At 38.0% G+C, this 21359-nt stretch overlaps 1 protein-coding gene across 5 annotated transcripts in view; it reads left to right on the top strand.

Moving 5' to 3' along the window:
- Positions 1 to 21359, top strand: part of Macrod2 (mono-ADP ribosylhydrolase 2) — a 2042921-nt gene that overhangs the window by 1827093 nt on the left and 194469 nt on the right. For all 5 annotated transcript variants that reach the window (XM_046434337.2, XM_046434346.2, XM_046434363.2 and 2 more), the window contains 2 exons: positions 13274 to 13318; positions 20517 to 20600. In XM_046434337.2, coding sequence (XP_046290293.1) covers positions 13274 to 13318; positions 20517 to 20600 — 129 coding nt within the window. The remainder of the gene's footprint in view (positions 1 to 13273; positions 13319 to 20516; positions 20601 to 21359) is intronic.

Raw genomic sequence — 21359 nt, forward strand, 5'->3', positions numbered from 1 at the left:
AGTGCACCATTACATGGCCTAAAGCAAATAGTATTTCTGTGATTCAACTCGGAAGTCTCTTTGTTCTTTATATAAAAGGTTCGTATTTCTCAGTGTGCAGAATTGTGTGTAGTTTTTATTAAATGTAAGGGGGGTAAAAGTCCTTATCTGAAATATGGAAGTCAATTTTTTCTTAAATCCTAATAGAGAACTTGGGGATATTAATTTTTCTCATAATAACAAATAATAACTTGACAGTTTTGTAACAATATCAAAGAATCCTGATGTTGGAAGCTTGGAGAGAGCCCTTTTGGCCCTTCCTTTAAGGGAAATCCTGCATTTGTTCACTGCAGTGGTTTCCAATTATGAATGACTTTGCCTTTAGGGAACATTTTAAGACATATCTGTTTTTCATAAATATGGTAGAGAAAAGGCTACTGGTTTGTGGTTGGTAGGAGCCAGGAATGTTAATATACAATTCTACAGTGCATAAGACAGCTCCCCATAATAGAGAATTGCTGGGAGCCATTAGCCAAGTAGGTATGACAATTTCCTTGCCAGCGTACCCCATGTTGCAGTGACATTGAATGTAGGTGACCTTGCTCAAGGACCAGGGCGGATTAGGGTGTTCCCGGTTTAGGATAATTGGGTTTAGGGCGTTCCCAGTATAGGTTCCAGGTTTAAGGTTTAAGATTATTCCTGCTGGGAATAGGGCGTATCCTGCTGCCTGAGTTCCCCTTGAGTTCTCACGGGATTCAGACAGTATATTTTTGGGAGACAGAATCCCAGTGGAGGTGGATTTGGGCAGAGAACGTGGATTTCCCCAGAACGTGATTGTAGACGGCTGGTGTGAGTTCGGGAATAAAGAGTTGCTGTTTGAATCTACAAGCTGTGTGGTGGCTCGTGATTGTGTGCCCAGCCAGACTGTGGCATTTGTGCCCAGCCAGACTGAGGCAGAGAATTATCTATCCATAAATGTCATAGTAAAGAGATAGAAAAACTCTGTCTACTGTAACCACCATTCTCTTACCATTGAGGTCACTGAAACTGTCTTTGCATTTAGACTGGATTTATTTCAAAGGGTTTCCCTACTGGTGCCTTACCCAAATTTCTTTGAATAGTTGGATTTGGAACCTATGCATTGACAATACCGTTCTTATACCAGAAGAAGTCAAGCATTGTGCCAAACAGTTAAAACACAATATTAGCAAGTAATCAGGTATCACATTGCCATGGTCATAGCATCCAGAAATTCAGAGGAAAATACACATGAGGAACAGTTTGGTTGAGGCAAGTTTCACAAAAAGCATGGCATTTGTAGTAATCTTTAAAAGATGAATGGGAACAGAAAAGTGATGCTGAGTGTTATATAAACGACACAGAGGAAGAAGGACAGTTTGTATTAGAGAAATTGTGAAATAAAGTAGGATGCTTATTTCCAATTTGTGCGTCTTGGAGTAGTTTGATGCTCCTCCTCTTCTAATAAGCAGTCAGAACTACGAGCAATTTTTGGAGTGAAAGAGAAACATGATAGATCCTATACACATAGTGTCTATTGTATGTCTAAGGATGGTTTCACCTAAGATTGTTCAACTTTACAATAGTTGCAAAGTGTTAAGCTTTTAATAGAAACTATACTTCAAAATTTGAATTTTGATCCTTTCTCTGGCCAGAGATACACAGTATGATGTTTTCTCATGAGGCTGGGCAGTAGCAGTGAGCCATAAGTCTCAGACAGTCATGTGATGATGAAGGAACCCAACAGATACTCTACAGCAGACCGTAGATGGTTTGGGATGTTCACTAGGCTCAGTGTATTAAGGGTTTTTGGGGATTGAGATATTTTGAACTCACAATAGGTTTATCAGGATGCAACCCATCGTAAGTCGAGAAGTCTCTGTATTTAAGAAGGATTATTTCAGTCCATTAATTAAATACAGGCCTTCAAACAACAACCCTATGTAATAGAATCTTCATGTGCCTTCATGGGGATGGAAGGTCGTGAACAGAGACTGAAGAAAAAAAGCTAAGTTGTCCAAAGTCACATAGTTGGTGAAGAATAGCATCAAAGCTTTTCAACTGTGCAATTCCTCTTCCTATAATGGTCCAGAAAACATGGATAATCATGCAAAGCACCTTATCTGTCACAAAAATCCCATATTCCTTTCACAGTTATGTGCTAGAGCTCCTGTCACACTAGTGTTCCTCCAGTTATATAATGCCCTCCCATGTGCTCCCCCTCCTCTGCTCACTTCCTCCTTCCTCACCAGTTTTCTAAGAACAATGATGAAACACAGGGTGTGGAGGGCCCCGGAGATTTTCTTTCTTCTTGCCAAGTCAGTTGCTGTTTGAAGACAGCAGCTTGAGGCACTGTTGATGACAGGGTGAGGAATTTCTCAGAAATATAATCAATGACTAGTGAAGAGTTTGACAGTCAAAAGAATCTATGGGGAAAGGGAATACGCTGCCACGTTTGCCATTGCAAGATGTAGCTTCTAATCCTGTCACAACCCCAGAATTTGTGGCTTTGTGCATTTTGTTTTTCTATGCTTCAGTCTTGTCATGGGAAAACATAGTCATGGGCCAATTCCAAATCTAATGAATAAGAATGTAAATGAATATTCAGGTAGGTATCTAGACCATGCATAATAAATTTTAAAATATCTACATTTATTTCTTTTAAAAAAATTTAAAGTAGGCAACTTAACTTTTGCGATCAGTGTCAAAAAACCCATAACTTCTTATTACCAAAGTAATGTTGGTATATAGTAAAAATCAGATGAGCAAAAAGAAAAAAAATGCAGACCATTTCCTGTCCTATAATTCAGAGATGAATTATATTTTATTGTTTATCCTTCTGGTCCTTAGAAATTAAAAACGCAAACAATCAGAAATTCATTCTCATAACTTGCTTTTGTCATTGAACACAAATCATGAACATTTTCTTTTCGAGTCATTATATATTCTTCCATAACATATAATTTTAATGGACCCAATGCTTCCCCCAAAACATTCTTTATTAAACTTTGGAATCTTTTTTTTTTTTTTTTTGCGAATGATCCTGTATTTGTTTATAAGCAACATTTAAAAAAAAATCTTGATAAATAAATATTGGTATCATTCGTATTTGTCAATACTTTCTGAAAGGTGGAATTTCTTTTCAGATGCCTACAAAATCCAGATGCTTTTGCTAGTAATTGTCAAATTGGTCACTCTGTTTGGAGCACTGCCTGCAAATGCTGGGATTTCTATTCACTCCTAGCAACCTGAGCTTACATTCCCATGAACAGCAGATAAGACCTTGGTTTTCTCCTGCTCTTCTCAATGGGTCACATTCTCATAATGTTATCACTTTTACACATGAAGTAAAGTAATTAATGGATAACCATGTGCAGTTCTTTGGCTACTAATTTGGTCTATCCATTCCAGTTACTTAATATATCCACAAATTTCTTATTTGAAATTACTAATTATATCATTATATACTTTTCTTGATTATTTCATCTTTGACTTACAAGATGTCTTTAAAGGTCCTTAAACCTATCAAATATGTGTTACCAATAATTTATCTGTTCATTATTTGTCTTTGTCATATTTTTATTTTATAACCAACAAAGAAAAGAATAGACAGATGAAAGAAAAGTGTAAGGAAAGAATTAGAATTGAGAAAGAAAAGGAGAAAGGAAAGAAGCAAGGAAAAAGTAATGGAAGAAAAAAGAAGAAGAAAATTTTCTCTCTCTCATTAGTGCATCAGAGTTATATATAGTAGTTGGGTGCATTCTTACAAAATCACACATGAATGGAATTTTATTTATTCCATTTCAGTTCCCAGTCCCTTCTCCTCCCTTTCCTCCTCCCTCCCCCTACTCTCCTTCCTCTACTCCACTGGTCTTTTCACTCACCTATTTCTGATTGGTGCTTATAGATGTACATTAATGTGGAATTCACTGTGGTATGTTTATACATGTACACTGTATAATTTTGTTAAATTTATTACGTGTTTCTTCCCTTTTTCCATCCCTCCTCTTTCTTGATCTCCTTCTTCTACTCCACTGATCTTCCTTTTATTTTAATGATATCTGATTTCACCACCACCACTCTTTCCTTATTTTGGTCTAGTTTTCACATATGAGAGAAAACATATGACCCTTAATTTTCTAAGTCTGGCTTACTTCACTTCCCATGATGTTCTCTAATTCCATCCCTTTACTGGCAAATGCCATAAAGTCATTCTTCTTTATGGATGAGTAAAACTCCATGATGTATATCTAACACATTTTTTTTTTCATTCATTCATCAATTAATGGGCATCTGGGCTGGTTTCACAACTTGACTTTTGTAAATTGTGCTGCTATAATCATTGAAGTGGTTGTGTCACTATAGTATGCTAATTTTATTTCTTTTGCATAAAAACTGTGGAGTGGTGTACTGGGTCATATGGTGGTTCCATTCTTAGTTTTTTGAGGAATCTCCATACTGCTTTCCATTATTGGTTATGCTAAGTTGCAGTCCCTCCAACAATGTGTAAGTGTACTACTTCCCCACGTCCTCATAAACATTTATTATTATTCATATTCTTTACACCATTCTGATTGGAGTGAGATGAAATCTTAGAGTAGTTTTGATTTGCATTTCCCTGCTAGAAATGCTGAACTTTTTTTTCATATATTTGTTGGCCATTTGTGTTAATGAAAAAAATCCTAAAGTAGTGAAGTAAAAACCAAAAAGTCAAAATGAACTTAAGATTAAGCCTATAGACTTGATTCCAGAGGAAACCATTTTATTTCTAAATAGAATTGTTCTGTGGGCTGGGTGTGTAGCTCAGTGGCAGAGCACTTGAGTAGCATATGCAAGGTCCTGGTTTTTATCCCCAGCACCACAAATAAATAAAAGATGACCTTGGACATCCTTCACGGGATATCATCGTATTTAAAATAAACAAATAACAAATAGAATTGTCCTTACTTTCTACTCCTCAGACATTTTTATGAAAAGCAATTTGCTTCCTAATTTTACCAGGGGAGACAATCAAAAAAGTTTCCCCCAAAAAGTTTCTTCATCCTAATACCCAGAACCTTGATTATGTTATATTGCAAAGAGAAAATCAACTTGCAAGTGGAATTGAGGTTTCAGTCAGCTAACTTTATGTTAGGGAGGTTATCCTGAGTTTTCTGGATGAGGTCAATATAGTCACTAGGGTCCTTAAAATTGGAAGAGGGGGACAGAAGAGAAGAATCAGAAGGAGATGTGATTTTGAAAGAATGTTCAGAGGGATGCAACAGAGTTAGTTTTGAAGACCATGGAAGAGGATCATGAGCTAAGGAATATGGGTGTTCTCTAGAAGCCAGGCAAATGAATAAGCTCTTCCAGAGCTTCCAGGAAAAAAAAAAGAATGCAACCCTACCTGCAGGTTGATTTTTGCTCCCTTGAGGGACTTGTGACTGATAGAACTGAAGATAATAGGTTTGTGTAATTTTAAGCCCTAAATTGGAAATTTACTGCAGATATGATTTTTAAAAAACACACCAATAATCTTTGAATAAGTAACATTCACATACACATATACAAACACTGCTTACCCAGTCTGAATTGCACTTTTTTTCCTCTAAATGCCATATTCAGTGCATATAAAAACTACACAGATTGAAAGAACTCAGAATTTTCTTCTATTATGAATACTTACAGGGACATGACACATTTGTGCACATTTAATGTGCAGATCACATTGCTTTAGAATTCTACAAGCCATGCTCTCTGTAATGTGACATAAATGAGCTTACTGCCTACTTAGGAAATGGGTGCTAACCATTTCCACTTGATGGGCCTCAAAAGCTACAAACACATTTGCCTTCAATGAAAATCCAGTGAAGTGTTGCTGTAACCAAGCAACCTGGATGTAGGAACAAGCAGCAGGCACAGACAGAAAGCAATCTGTCCCTTCAACAGGGTTGAGTGTGCAGTGAGTGTAGCAAATGCTGATAAACAGCAGAACAAATAAAGACCTGGGAACACAAGCCTTGACTAAGTAGAGTTTGATCTCATTAGAAAAGTCCTAGCAAAAAAAGACAGGACTGAATGCTACTTGGAGAAGGGAGTATACTGTAGGCATCTTAACAGAGATTCTGGCAGGGTGCTTTTGAAAGACCCTTCAAACATCCTGGGTAGACTAATTTCTGTTCTTTAGTTGAAAACATTGAGGCACAAATTCAGGGAGACAGTTCCTTTTGAGGAACAGTATATGAATGAATAATCCCTGATAAGGCTAAGAAGTATAGATAAACAGAGGAGCTGAAAATCCTGCAACCTATATTCCGCTTGATAGACAGCCCTACTCTCAAGCACATGGCTTTGAAGGGTTGTCTTTCTCACTCTCTATTCATTCTGTGATCCACAGCAATCACATGATTATCCCTATCCTTCTACTGCAACTGTCCTTGTTGAGGTTATTAGAACCTCTTGGATGGGTTGAGCATGGTTACCAAAGCCAGCACATATTTGATTTTATCCTATGACTTCACAGGACCCTTTGAAGTCCTTCTCATGCCTGAGTGAGCAGCAGTTATCTTGATGAATGCCCTGTCATCTGCTTTTCCAGACATTTGTCTGTGGCTGACCCAGTCCGATCTGGTACACTCACCTGCACACAAGTCACCTCCACTGAAGACCCTCAAACATCTTCAACACAGCCCATCCAAAAAGCAAATTCAAAATCTGTCCCAATCTTCCCAATTTTCCTCTTCTTGAATCCCACATCTCAGTAATTGGTACCATGGTGTACCCAGTGGGAAAAACTGCAAGCAGCAGGGCCATGCAGTTTTCTAAGAAGTGCTTTTGATTAATTAATTTATAAATTAATGAGATCTGAGTACTCAATGAGACATATTTGCTTTTATCTGTTTATTTATTTATTTTTAAAATTTTTCAAACTGGGATGTAGTTCAGTGATAGAACACTTGCCTAGCATGCATTAGGCCCCGAGTTTATCCTCAACACCATAAAAAAGAAAAATTTAAAAATAAATAAATTAATTAAATTTTCTTCTACTTCTATCAATTATCTTACAGAAACTATATTTAGCCATTTGTTAGATTCAGTGGCTCCAGGTATTCAACTTAATGACAAAAGCCAGACTAGGTAAAGATGTTCCCTTATCAGTCTATCTTTGCCTAGTTTCTGCTTTCAAGACAAGTAAGCCATGAGGATTTCCAACATCTTTTTACTATAAGGAAGTCCTGAAAAGCATTTCTATTGCTAATAATATTTTCTTTCTCTGCAAACAAAAAATTTTTCCTTGGTAATAAAAATTTTTCCTTGGTAATAAAAAAAAATTTTTTTCATTGGTAATAAAATATCAAACAGATAAGGAATGCACAAAGAGGCATGTGGTAAGAAATTAAGCTTCAAGGCAGAGGACTTATGAACAGATGAAATAAAAAGCCACAACAGGATGATGGAATTGCTCACCATGCAGACTAGCTCCTGTGTGTGAGCATCCCTAATTTTTTTTTTTTTAGAGAGAGAGAGAGAGAGAGAGAGAGAGAGAATTTTTTAATATTTATTTCTTAGTTTTCGGTGGACACAACGTCTTTATTTTATTTTTATGTGGTGCTGAGGATCGAACCCAGCGCCCCACCATGCCAGGCAAGCACACTACTGCTTGAGCCACATCCCTAGCCCCCCTAAAATTTTTACAACGAAAATTAGAGATCAATTTTAGGTGTCTGTTCTTTTGTTCCCTTAGGGGTAGAAAGAATGCTTTAGTAGCTCATGATGGTAATTTTCCCCTTCATAACACCTTTATTTTTCCATGCTGTCACAGACTTTCTTGAAGTTAGTATTCATCCAAGAACTATGATAGACAATCTAAGATTCCTGACTACAGATTATGATACCATCCATCCAGCTGTAAGACAGCAGGGTGATCTTAAAACACAGAAGAAAACATGCAGTATCTTTGTGAAGAGCATAATTGTTTCTCAAACCCACCTTGGGCACCCTTTACATTAACACGAGTTACTTCAGCCTTGATGTTCCTAAAAATGAACATCTACTTTTTTGAAAGATCATCATCCAGTGCAGCAATATCAGTACTTTGCACCAGTGGCTCTGAAGCTTCCCTGTGCATGAACATCAGCTGGAGGGCTGGTTAAAATATAGATTTCTAGGTCTCTCCCCCAGAGCTTCTGATTCAATAAATCTTAAGTTCCACCTGAGAATTTGCATTTCTAACAAGTTTTCAGATGACAATGATGCTTTTGACCCAGAAACTATATTTTTGAGAACTTCTGCTTTTAGAATAACATTTTTTAGAGTTTTGTATGGGTGTGCATTTTTGTTTTTTCTACTTTCTCAAAACACTATTAGTAGGAGGACCCAGAGGAAAGAAGTAGACATATTTGAAGTCACTCCAAAACCCATGGGATGCTTCATTAAACAAACAAAAAACCTGTGGACTTTATTATCGAAAAATGAAGTGCTTCTCCGAAGGCAGGTATAATGATTACAACAAAAATAATTCTTATTAACTTTGTCTCCCATAAGAGTTGAAATAGACAGTCTAGACTTCAAAATAGCTAACCATTTTCTTATAAAATGGCCTCTGAAGTATCTGAAGCTAGCTGTTACCAAGAATTGGTTATTCATGAGAAACTGTTGGTTTGCACATACATTTTTTATCAAAATAAGAACTTCAGTCATATTTGTGTGTTTTGTGAAGAACTCAACAGGCTAATCTGACACAGAGTGATGCGGTGAATAAAAACAGCATCCATTATGAAATTAGCATCAAAGAGGCCCCTTAAAAGGAAATGGAGTTTTACCCTCTGTGTGGTCTACTCTCGGGAAGAGGGGGGATTTTCTGGATTGGCATTTCTGAATGCACAGAACAATACCATCTGATGGATTGCTCTCTGTTTTGAAATGGTATTTGTATCACCTTGGCTAAAAACCTTTTATTTCATTTTTGTCCTCTAACAAAGAAGTATGATGCTTGAAGAACTGTTTAAAAGGGCAGCATCTCTGTGCCCACGCTCCATCAGTCTCCTAACTACTTCCAAATTTTGAATGGCATGGCTCCCCATTTCAATGGGCTATCATTTCTTTTTCTTGTTTTTTTTTTCTTTTTTAAACACACTGTCTTTTTTGGTGCCTAGTTTTCTTAGAGAGAAAGTTAAAAAAAAACTCAGTAGAAATCTGCAGCTTAAATATAACTCAAGCAAGCACATTATATAGAATAATGTTGAGCTGCTGTGGATTTTATTAATATGTAATGGCACATTAGGTGCTTTCCAGACCAAAAGTATTTTCTGCTTGATTTTAATACAAATAATACCAAAATATTGGGTATGTATTTTATAATTTCTTAGTAAATTCCTCTCATGAAAAAAAAAATCTTTCAAAGCATGGTGTTACTCTTCACTTCCTAAAGTTGATTAATCATTCTAATTTTCAGAATAAAGTTTATATCCTTTAACTGGGTGTGTGTGAATCAGTAATTTCCAGAAAAGTAGAAAACAGGACCAATAAGATATATGTATATATATATATATATATATATATATATAGAGAGAGAGAGAGAGAGAGAGAGAGAGAGACGTGTACATCTGTGTGTATATATATATATATATATATTTAGACATATGTGTACATCTGTGTATATATATATATATATATATATATATATATTTAGACATGTGTACATCTGTACACATAATACATATTTACATATATGTATATATGGTGTATGATACATACATAATGTGTATATTGGAGATATGTATTATAAAGAACGACTCTAGGATTATGGAGTCTCACAAGTCTCATGATCTTCAGTCTGCAAGGTGGAGACCCAGGAGAACTAAGGGTGTAGCTCCATTCTGAATCCAAAGGTCTAAGAACCAGTAGAGCCAAAGAGGTACTTCTATTCTGAATCCTTATAGGCTTGAGACCCAGAAAGAGCCAATGTTTCGATTTGATTCCAGGGTCAGGAAAAAACAGACATAGAAGAATGAAAGCAGTCTAGCTTGAGGGTTTCCTTTTACTTTATGTTCTATCCAGGTCTTCATCTGATTGTTTGATGCTTGCCAACTTTGGGAAGGCAATCCGCATTATTCTGTCTACCTATTTAATGTTAATCTCCTCCAGAAACAACCTCAACCACACACCAAAATACTGTGTGAGCACCTTATAGTGCTCATAAAATTAATCATCATACCTGGTATAGAAGGATTGGCATTCAGAAATGCCAATCCTTAGTCAGAAACTATCACTTCAGCTGTACTTTCTCATACAATCCCTCTCTTTAGCCATTCAGAGCTAGTTGTATTTCCTTCAAAGCATCTTGACTGTCCACATCCAGGCCTTTGGACAAATGTTTTCTTTTATGCTTGAGTGTGATAACCCTGTCTTGATTTGAGGGTCCCAAGAAGAAAATTCTGAAACAAGGATTCAAATGGAAGTATTTTATTTCAAAGGGAATCTCAGGAAACACCAGTAGGGGAATGTGGAAGTGGGACCAGGAAGGAAATGAGAGCAATAGTTTACATCACAAACCAATTACCACTGCACATCTGGGGCTCAAGTCCAATGGGGAGAAGGGAGTTAAGGGAGATAGTATGGAACAAGCTTGGGATGTTTTTCAATGAACTTGAGAAGCAAAGGAGCTGGGGTACTGATATGCAAATCCTGTCATTCATTTGTGAATGCTGAGCCCTGCAGGGTATTCATTTCCCTAATATTTCTTGAGTGGGCTCTAGCAACCAGAGGAAGCTCTCAAGCAGAAGACCCAGGAGCAGGAGGCTGGAAGTCAGGCTGTTATGCACTAAAGTATCAAGGAACAAGGGGACGTAGACAGGGGACCTACATTTTCTGGGCATATACTGCAGCCTTTCTTTTCTTCTAGCTAACTTGACCTCAATCATTAAGACACAGATGAAACCTCACCTCTTCTGGAAAAGCCTTTATAGATTTTTGTCTCTGTTTTAACTGCTTCTTGTCTGTTTCCCAATAGAACGTCTGCTTTTCTCCATCAGAGACTCTGTTTCATCTGTTTCTTCCAGTTCTGACTATTGTTTTACTTTTCTTTACCACCCACTTTATGAGGGTAGGGATTATTAACCTGTATTTTCAAGGCCCAGCACAGTTCTTACACACAGTAGAGCCCAATAAGTGATTAAATATCAAAAATAGTAATAATGACACCATAATGGCAATAATCAGCATCTACTGAATGCTCATTCTGTGTAAGCACTTTACACATGTCAGCAACTCTAAGAAGTCAGTACTTCTATCATCCCTATTTTTCAGATGAAGAAACTGAGGTGTATACTATTGTATGCTATTTGCCCAAGATTGCACAGCTATACATGATTGGACCATTCAGTAAAAATTATAAATAAAATGAATGACATTAGATACCAAGGACTTATATTTATAAGGCGTGTTCTCTATCTCCATAGAACTTATGATCTAGAGAAGAGCATGTGGAAGACAGATATATTAACCAAGAAGTAGACCATGGGGTTTATAGTTATTATAGCTAATTTTAAGTGCTTAATAATGTTTAAATAACTGTCCTAGTGTTTTACATGACATTACCTCATTTAGTCCTTATAGCAACTCTAAGTAGAAGGCATTGTTATTATCCCACTTCACAGATGATGAACCTGATATCAGGAAAATTAGGTAATTTCTCCAAGATTGCATGCCAAGTGAATGGGTAGTTTGAGAACAATATGCAGACCTAAGCCCAAATATCCTTAACATTCATACTCAGAAGGCAATAAAAATAAGGCAAAACAAAAAGAACACTATTCATTCAGATTTGGATTAAACAGATGCTGTAGAAAGCTTTGTAGACTTCTTCTCTGATTTATCTGTGTCTTGTCTGTTTCCAAGTACAAACTCTGCTTAATTCCATCAGAGACTTTAAGCTTGACCTTGAAGGATGCGGGTGAATAAAAGTGGAGAAGGGCATTCCCAGCAAGAGTAAGGCAGGCTTAGGAAGCTAAGCCTCAACACAGGAGAATGCTAAGATTTGGGTACATTTTGTCTTCTAAAGGTCTGTGTGCTGGAAGCTTGGTCCCAGTGTAATGGTATAGAGGTGATGGGGACTTGGATAATTAGATCATGGAGGCACCACCCTAGGAAGAGTGTAATGGTATAGAGGTGATGGGGACTTGGATAATTAGATCATGGAGGCACTACCATAGGGAGGGAGTAATGTAGTTCTCTTAGGACTTGGTTAGCTTTCATGAGATTGGCTTGTTATAGGAGAGAGACCCTGGTCCCTCCCCATTCTTTTTATGTTACTCTCACCACATGAGGTCTTCCACATGCACTGCTCTTGCATGAGCTTCCACAAGGATGCCCTCTGCCATGTTATGATGCAGCCAGAGGCCTTTACTGGAGGATGAAGAGATATACTTTTAGCCTATAAAACTGTGAGCTAAATAAATCCCTGTTATTCATAAAGAACCCAGCTTTAAGCATTTTGTTGTAGCATCAAAAAAGGGACTAAGACAGGTACCTTGAGAGAACAGGGCAAACCAACTCCTAAGGACTCACTTCCTAATGCCATATCCTTGGGGGTTAGGATTTCAGTACAGGAATTGTGGGGTTATAGATGTTAGACTGGTGCTGGATATGGAGGGCATTCAAGGTAAGATGTGGTAGTATGCCCTAAGTTCAAAAGAGCACGTGTCATCTACAACGCAGAGGAATCACACATCCTACCCCCACTTAAAAGGGTCACACTGGAAGATGAGGGGACTTACATGGGAATGGTTCAACCACTAGGGCACTTGAAAGCATAAATGTTTGGATCTACAAGTGTAGCAGAGCAGTGTTTTCCTGGTGCCATACAGGGATTTAACATGTGTCTGTGTTTAACATTCAACCAAATGTTGATGTCTGTTTTGCTCTGATACTTGAGATAAGGGTGCAAGCCTTTAATAAACATAGACAATGTGAAATTTAAAGTCCATAATTCACAATTCTGGAGAATTAAAATGATTTAGGTGGCCATGCATAATTTGTGTAAGTAAAATGAATTTCTGAATATTACAACTTATTACAAATATGTAATAATTTTATAAAACATAAATGTAAACCCTGGATATTAAATAGTGCCTTAAATGTGTTCACTTTGTAACTCAACACAATGATATGCAACAAAAACGAGTGTCTTTTTACCGAGCTCTTTTTTAAAAAAATATATTTTATTAGTCAAAGTGGAACATTCTGGGATTTTTAGCTCTTATATGACTCTCTCTTTATCTTCTCCTACTTTTAATAGATGATACCAATGAGGAAGAGGATGTTGAAATGAAAGAAGATTCAGGTATTGAACTTACAATTTTATTATTTGAGATGGGTTTTTCTTTATTTATACCCTATATTTTTTCAAAGAAAGACAAAATCAGCTTAATAAAAATAGACATGCATGCTCAATGTTGTAAAATAAGGAAGTAGTTGCACTAACTCTTAAGGCAAAAACTATGCTTAACATGATGTTATAGTTTATTATAGCGTTGTATAATAAATCACCCCCAAAACTCGGTGCTTAGAACAACCACTTATGCTCATATATTTTGTGCATGAGGAATTCAGACAACATAGCAGAGATAACCCAATCATCCTGTTCCACGAAGTCTGGGGCTCACAAGAGTCTCCAGAGCTGGAGGCTGGAATCATCTGAAAATTCACTCATTTACTTACCTGGCTGGCAACTGTTTCTACCTATCAGCTGAAACTTAAGTTGGAAAATTTTTCTGAAATACTTGTACATGGCCTCTTTATGTGGCCTGGACTTCCTGACAGCATGATGGCCAGTGTCACTTCTCTTGAAAAGGTGAGAGAGCCAGGGAGAAGCTTTACCCTTCCTAAGATCCAGGGTCACAAGTCTCATTGAATCACTTCCGCTAAACTATACTCTCTGGAATAGTCCTCCCAGCTTCAGGATAGAAATATAGGTTTAATCTCTTGATGGTGAGTGGTTCTTCAGAGCAGGTAAAAACCTAAAATGTTGCTGTGGCCATCTTCGGAAAATATAGTTTCTATATATGGCATGTTGTTCTCATTATCTGAAATTAAGATGCACGCCAACTCCTTAAGTGTCAATGAGGGAAATCTAGTAGATAAAAGCATGTGTTCTTGCCTAAGGTAGACACTTAATATGTCCTTACTAATGAATACAATGAATTCATAGATCAATAGCCCTGTATTCAATTCTAGCTACACCACTTATTGACCTTCAGCAAGTGTCTTTTTCTATAAACTTCATTTTATGCTTCTCACCAGATTGCTTCTTTTAAGGGATTAAATGAGGTAACATACCTCAAATGTTCCTCATAGTGCTTGGGCCACAGTAACGATTCGATACATTCTTGCTTTCTTTTTTTCTCTCTGTCTCTCATTTCTAACAGATATTGGAAAGGTATAGCACTTAATTCTATGTTTAAGATTCCCATGCTCTCCATTTCAGCAACTGCACTGCTCTCGCCATGAAATTGGGCCAGGTTTCAAAATTTCAAAAAATAGATGTCTTGGCGGTTCTAATTTTGTGTTACCCCCTATTTGTTGCCATAACCCCCTACAAATGACTGACAATCTCAATTTGAGCAGCTCTGTTAATAGGAGGCTCTTCAAATTCTGATGCAATAGATTCCATTTGGTTAAAATGGGCCTCCTGCTTATTCAGTTAAATTTCTCTCTCTTCCCTGACCACTGACTGTCTTCCAGGGGAAATAACATCAGTTCCCTTTCTTCATGAAAGTTCATTGGAACAATGATCATAGTTTCTATCTTCCCCAGTCCAGACATGTCTTATTTTTGAAAGGTCCTCTTGATCTCCCCAAAAGCAATGGATCAAGAAGGCATGAGAAGTTGTGGGAGGATCTGAAAGTCAGAAGCAGGAATGAAGAGGGTGGTAGCATCTGTTGGTGCCCTACCTATGTCCCCTCAGCATTCATTATTGTTTTATGATATTAGCTTTCTAAAGAATTCTATTGCCTCCTGGCTAAAGACTTTGCTGTGGTCATGAAGGCAAACGCAAGGTACCAAGGAGTTAATTTCTCTGGACTAGCACTCCAATCAGTGCTGAACAAGAACTGGTTAATCACCCACCATTCCTGTAGGCTACATCAGAGGCAAGTTATATTCCATTACCACCCAGTGCAAATAAACCGTGAGCCTCAGATCTGAGCTTCATGTACAATTTTAGATTTTCTCATGGTCACGTTAAAGAAATAAAATGAAATGAAATCAGTTTTAAAAATATTTTGTATAACATCCCAAATAATGTCATTTTGACATAATCAATATAGAAATTAGATTAATTACATATTTTACCTTTTTCAAAAGTAAATCTTTGACATTGCTAATTTTTAGACATTGGTGTGTATCTTACATTCACATTGCAATTCAGACTAGCTACCTTTCAACTCTCATCCATGATATGTGACTAGTGGGCTGTGGTATTGGACGTCATGATTTCATGCCATCATTCAGAGGTCTCTAGGAGATTTGAGCCCTGGATGCCCACAGTGCGATTTACTCATTAACACACTTGGTATCAGCTGTCTTCTTTTTCCTATCTCACCTTTCTGGTGCTTCCTGGAATAATGTCTCAAATTAACTACTCAAACCCTTGCCTCAGTGTTTCCTTCTGAGAGGATCAGATTTATTACAAGGATTCTGCTTGCTTTTTAAAAAACATAAAGCCCAAGACAAATTTTCTACTAAAATTTCAATTTCTAGACCCATGTAGAATGTCTTATTTTTTAAAGAACAATATTTTCTCAAAAAATACTTTGTTGAGAAAAGGTTTTAAATGGCCACCCTGCTGTGGATTAACTTCCACAAATTGAATGTTAATCTCTGCTATTCTCATTTATCTTGCTTCTACAAAGTGTCCTTGAAAGTGTTGTCTGTGGGGGTATAGCCCTTTTGTTCAGCCAATATAAGAACCTTATCTTGCCATGGGTCATTTGCCTAAGTGCCCTAAGTACATATTTTTAGGCAAAGGGAGTTGACTTCTTAATGAGATTTAGATACCTATCCAAACCACTGAGTGATTTTAAGGAAATCATTATTAATGCTAATGCAGAGTATACAGGGTTGGAGTCAGCATTTGAGGTCTAGGGCATTAATTGGATCATCATTTCTGATTTTAGTCCCACCAGATTTCCTGGGACTCTTATCTCCTGCAGCTGAACACAGCTGTTAAATTCACACTCGAAGGCCCAAGGATGCTAAGCCACTCAGGCAGAGTGGGCTTGGGGAGCTACTCTCCATTTCCTAATATCTGAGTGCTGAAATCACGGGGGATTTGTGTGCTGGATGGTTCCCTGGCGTGCCAGCTGGCCCTGACAGACGTTGGTGGGCAGGCTGGCTTTATTCACACTAGAGCATGTTTGTCCCCAGGAAGCGTCTGAATCAGTGTCTCAAGACCAATAACTGCTGCCTTTCCTCTGTCCTCCATCACCTTTTCTAATACAAATAAAAAAGGTGGAGGGATTTTTAAGAATGCAATTCACACAAGTGAAGGACTACTTGAGTGAATCAACCTGCCAACAAATGCTGTTGAATGCTAGTGAATAGCAAATTAAATACCAAAAAACCAGTGGTGTTCTAGTAAAATGATAGAGTAGAGGAGACCCTGTGTGAAGAGTTTGCAGATTTCTGTGGTGTGAATACACCTACCATGTTTCGTTTGTTTGGGTTTTTTTTTTTGTTTGTTTGTTTGTTTTTTTCAAACTATCCAACATGAAGCCAATGAGCGTGAGAGTTCAGAAGAGATGGTGCAATTAATTGGTGTGAGCTGGCTTAGATCAGCCTCAGCACACTGCTGCTCAGCCAGTTTTTAATCAAGCATCCACTTGTGCCAATCACTTGTCATGCATGGACTCATTTCATATGTACAACATTATGAGGTAGGAAATGTTATTATCAAGGCTTAAGAGGGATTAGTTCTTGGTTAGATAACACAGCCAGAATACAAATCCAGATTGGCCTGACCCCAGGGCCCAGGTTTGTAGCTTTCTTTCTCCTATGTCCAGACTCTTATGATATATAGAGGTAGGAACATCTCAGATATCTGTGTCGGACAAGGTCTTTCTTCATGGTGAAGCGCCTATGAGAAATGGAAAAAAAATAGACTAGCTTAAATTCCCAGAATTCCTTTAATGTCCTTTAATCATCATCTTTAATCTTAGCATGGTAACTATTTCCCCATGTCCTTTTATTTCCATGGCCATGCACTGTTGAAATTGGCCCCAGTCTGAGCCAGCAGGGATAGAAAATCAGCAACCACCAATGGCAACTCAATCACAGCAGTGCCAGGTGCACAGCTGAGTTCCCCAGAGGGCAAAGTCATGCTCATGGCAAAGCTCCAGGTTTCAACAGAGGCAACCTAGAAAACACAGCACACTGTCAAGGGGAAGCCTGGGGATACTTTTGAGGAGAAACAAGAACAACTTACCCTTTAGCTCCCCCGGGGTTTCCTGCTGAGCCATAAGTAGAAACCTGGGCACAGAAGCATGTATATCAGTGGCTTTTATTTGAATGCTTTAGAACACTTTAATCATGGGTATCATGAAATGATACAATATCCACATCATGGACAACTTCATAATTAATAAGCATCCATATCTACTGACTACCCAAGGAGAACCCTACAACTTTTTTTCAAAAACAAGATGTTGCAGGCTGGGGATACAGCTCAGTTGGTAGAGTGCTTGCCTTGCATGCACAAGGCCCAATCCCCAGCACCACCAAAAAAAAAAAAAAGACAGATGTTGTAGTTGTTTTTAATTTTTTTTTTTTTAGTTATCGATGGACCTTTATTTTATTTATTTGTATGTGGTGCTGAGAATCGAACCCAGTGCCTCTCGCATGCTAGGCAAGCACTCTACCACTGAGCCCCAACTCCAGCCCCAAGATGTTGTAATTTAAGAACACTTAAATATTTTAAAATGTGGGCAGTTGTCTTTCTAAATCTCACCCACTCCCCAAAAATTCTCCCTCAAGTGGAAAACCAAGAATTAGGAATTTAAGACTTCCTGGTTTAGAATTGGATTTCCAACACTGGAAACTGTCCTGTTGGTCCCAGTTGCAGGTGACACACTTCAGGGGCACAAAAGGATTAGAGTCTTCTTCCAGTGAGATTGCAAAAGTCGCGTTGCCCATTTTATGAATCTCTTTGAGCCAGTATTTGTGCTCAGTGAGCTGTTCCAAGTATCTCATTTCTTTTTTTGCTGAACCCATTCCAAAGGTCAACACACATCTCACACCTGGTGACAGAAGTTTGGGGGGGCTGCTAATGTAGTCATTGGCAAAATTTTTCACCCTGGCCATAGTAATGACCTTAGATGTGATTGACTCGCAACCACAGAAAAAGTGAGCCTAGTGCCCAAAACCTTTGTAGTCTATAACACTGAAGATTTTTAATAACACATCTATCAAATGTGGGTTTTTAAAGTTGTTCTGTTCCTTTTTTAATAAATGGGAAAAGAAAAACAAATTGCCATAGCTCTATAGTATAATTTTGGAATCCTGGCACAAAGGCAATAGCTGCCAAGAGAGTGAAAGTTAGACATGGGCCCCATTATATACTGACTTTAAAGAAAGGCCTGAGTGAGGCAAATATAAAATAGAACTTAAAATAAATTTCTTATGGTACTGCTAGGCACCAAGGATATAAGAGGAATTGGAAAGACAAGTGCCCTTGTCTCATGGAACTCACATTCTTGGGGACTAGGGCGGGGAGCAAAACATAAAGAAAAAAACAAAAGAACAAGATAATTTCAGATATAACTGATGTGTTTGGAAGAGAACTCCCCTGTGAGAGCCCCCTTAGAATAGATGGTCAGGGAAGGCCTCTCTAGGGAGCTGAATTTGATCTGAGATTCAAAGAGTAAATACAGGGCAGACATATACATATATGTGTTCCAGGGGTGGATGGGGGAAGCAACAGCAGATGCAAAGACCCTGAGGCAGGAACTAGCTCTGCAGTGACTGAGGAACACAAAGAACAAGTGAGAAATAAGGCTAAGAAGGTAGATGAAGCCCAAATGAAGTACAGGACTAGGCCATAGAGTTAGATTAGGATCTTATTCCAAGTAACGGTATTTTTAAACAGGCAAGCGATATGACCTGCGTTGTTTTCCAAGATCACACTGGCTGATGTGTGGAAAACAGATCAGAGGAAGTAAAGAGTAGAAGCAGAAAGATTAGAAGGCTATAAATTAGAATTTAGAAGATTACTGTAACCCAAGCAAAAGCTGCTGCTGTTTTGAGCGACTGTGATTACAACTGATGAGCAGAGCAGATAAATCTGGGATATATTTCAGAGCAGAGCTGATAGGAATTGGGATTGCTTGGAATGGAAAAGTAAAGCAAGAGAAATACTGAGGATGGCATCTCAGGTTTGGGGTTTAGTTCCTGAGTGGGTAGCACATAACACCCATCCCTGAGCTGTGCAGTACTGTGTAGAGGAGAGGTTTCTAGACCCCAAGTGTTTGGCTCTGGCTCACGTTAAGTTTGAAATGCCTGAAGGGAGTTGAATGAAGGGAAATCCTCAGGGCTGAGAGGAGTGAGCACACTCTGATCCCAGCCATGAAGGGACAATAGGGAGTGGGTAGCCAGAGGACCCAAGAGACAGAGAGGGCCCTGTGGAGAAGACCGATTGATAGGGACTTCAACCTTAGACTAAGGAACACAACCATCCCGAGAAGACTACCAGGATTCTAGGAAGCAAACATCCTGGCTTCCCCTGAGCTGGATGTAGCAGGAAGCCAAAGAACCAGGAAGCTCCCAGCTGAAGACATAAGCCCAGAGCTCAGCAGAACCCTCAGGGCTGGACGTGTAAAGCAATGCTTAGCAGAGCACACTGCATCCGAAGAGATGAATTTGGAGACACGTTCCTAAAAGTATCTTCAGAATTTAATTTATTAGCCTCCTTGGACAGATTTAGCAAAACACGGAGGGAAATGGGAAGCACAGTAGTTTAATTGGGGACATGTGGAAGTTGTTTAGAATCTGGATTACTAAAGAAGTCTGTTACAAAGAAGCAATAGAGTTTCAGGCCCCACCTCACCCCTCAAACACGAGATGGCGTTGCACTTCATCTAGCCCTACTTTGAGGACTCCGATGAAATGGTCAATGACCACTGTCAATCCATGAAGTTTTATTCTCTTGGAGAAAAGCAATATATATGATTTAAGGTTCCCTTATAGAAAAAAATAAATAAATTGAACAAAGCACTTGTCTGTAGTTTAACATGTGTGTGAGTCATTAATGGTGTCTACAAAAAGAAAAAAATTGTTTTAGCTAAAAACCTTAAAGTTTAAGTCTACGTAGGTTGGAGAATCACGAGTCCTTGCCAAAATTTAGCTCAGCTGTGATGACAGATGAATCTGCAATTAAGATTCAGTGTGTGTGGGTTTACTAAAAAGAAAACATCTTTAAACTTCAACACAATTTTGAACCCTACTGGTAAATATTTAAATAAGAATGTATGAAATCTTTGTACTTCCAGAGGGGGTAGAGCCAAAAGGTCTCTCTCCACCCCACAAGAAGAGCAAAGCAAAGAAGCCAGAAGGTTCAAAAGACTCTAGTGAAGGTAAGTCCTGTTCTTCCTTCCTTTAGAAAATTATACCATGAAAATAAACTTCTATTTAATTTCAAATTTTGTGTAGTTCAGATATTCTTAAGGGTTCAAAAAATTACAGAGCAATTCTATTGTTCTTTCCTTATATATTTACTATCTTTGCATGTAAGGATGGAAAAATCAGATTTGGATGTTTTTGTTAAGATAAAAACCAAATTTTATGTTTTGGGGGGTTTGTTTGTTGTTATTTTGTTTTATACTGAAGATTTTAACCCAGGGGCACTTTACCGCTGAACTACAATCCCCAGCCCTTTTTGGTTTTTATTTTGAGACAGGATCTCACTGAGTTGCTTAGAGCCTTGCTAAGTTGCTGAGGCTGGCCTTCAACTTGCAATCCTCCTGCCTCAGCCTTTCAAGTCACTGAGATTATAGGCATATGCCACCATACCCGGCATAAAAACCAAATTTTAAAACTTCATTTTCTCAGTATTATGAAGTGCTCACAAGTTACATGTTCTGAAACTCTGTAAAGGTGAAGGTCAAGATTGGCACAGGAAGACCTGTGCTATAAGCAGTTGGCTTATTGGCATAATTTGTTTATCTCATGAATGATACTCAGTCTTTCCAGAATCAAACCTCAGCTGTGAATGCTGAAAATGTTTTGTCTTTAATGTTCTCTTTTATTTTGTAGAAGCCAATGTATCTTTATATTTTTGCACTTGAATGGGCAGGTCCAATTTTGCTCAGTTTTGTAAAGAAATGATGCTCCCC

This window comes from Marmota monax, unplaced genomic scaffold, assembly GCF_021218885.2.
Source record: "Marmota monax isolate L192 unplaced genomic scaffold, Marmota_monax_Labrador192_F-V1.1 WCK01_AAM20220418_F8-fsc00005, whole genome shotgun sequence".
NCBI lineage: Eukaryota > Metazoa > Chordata > Mammalia > Rodentia > Sciuridae > Marmota > Marmota monax.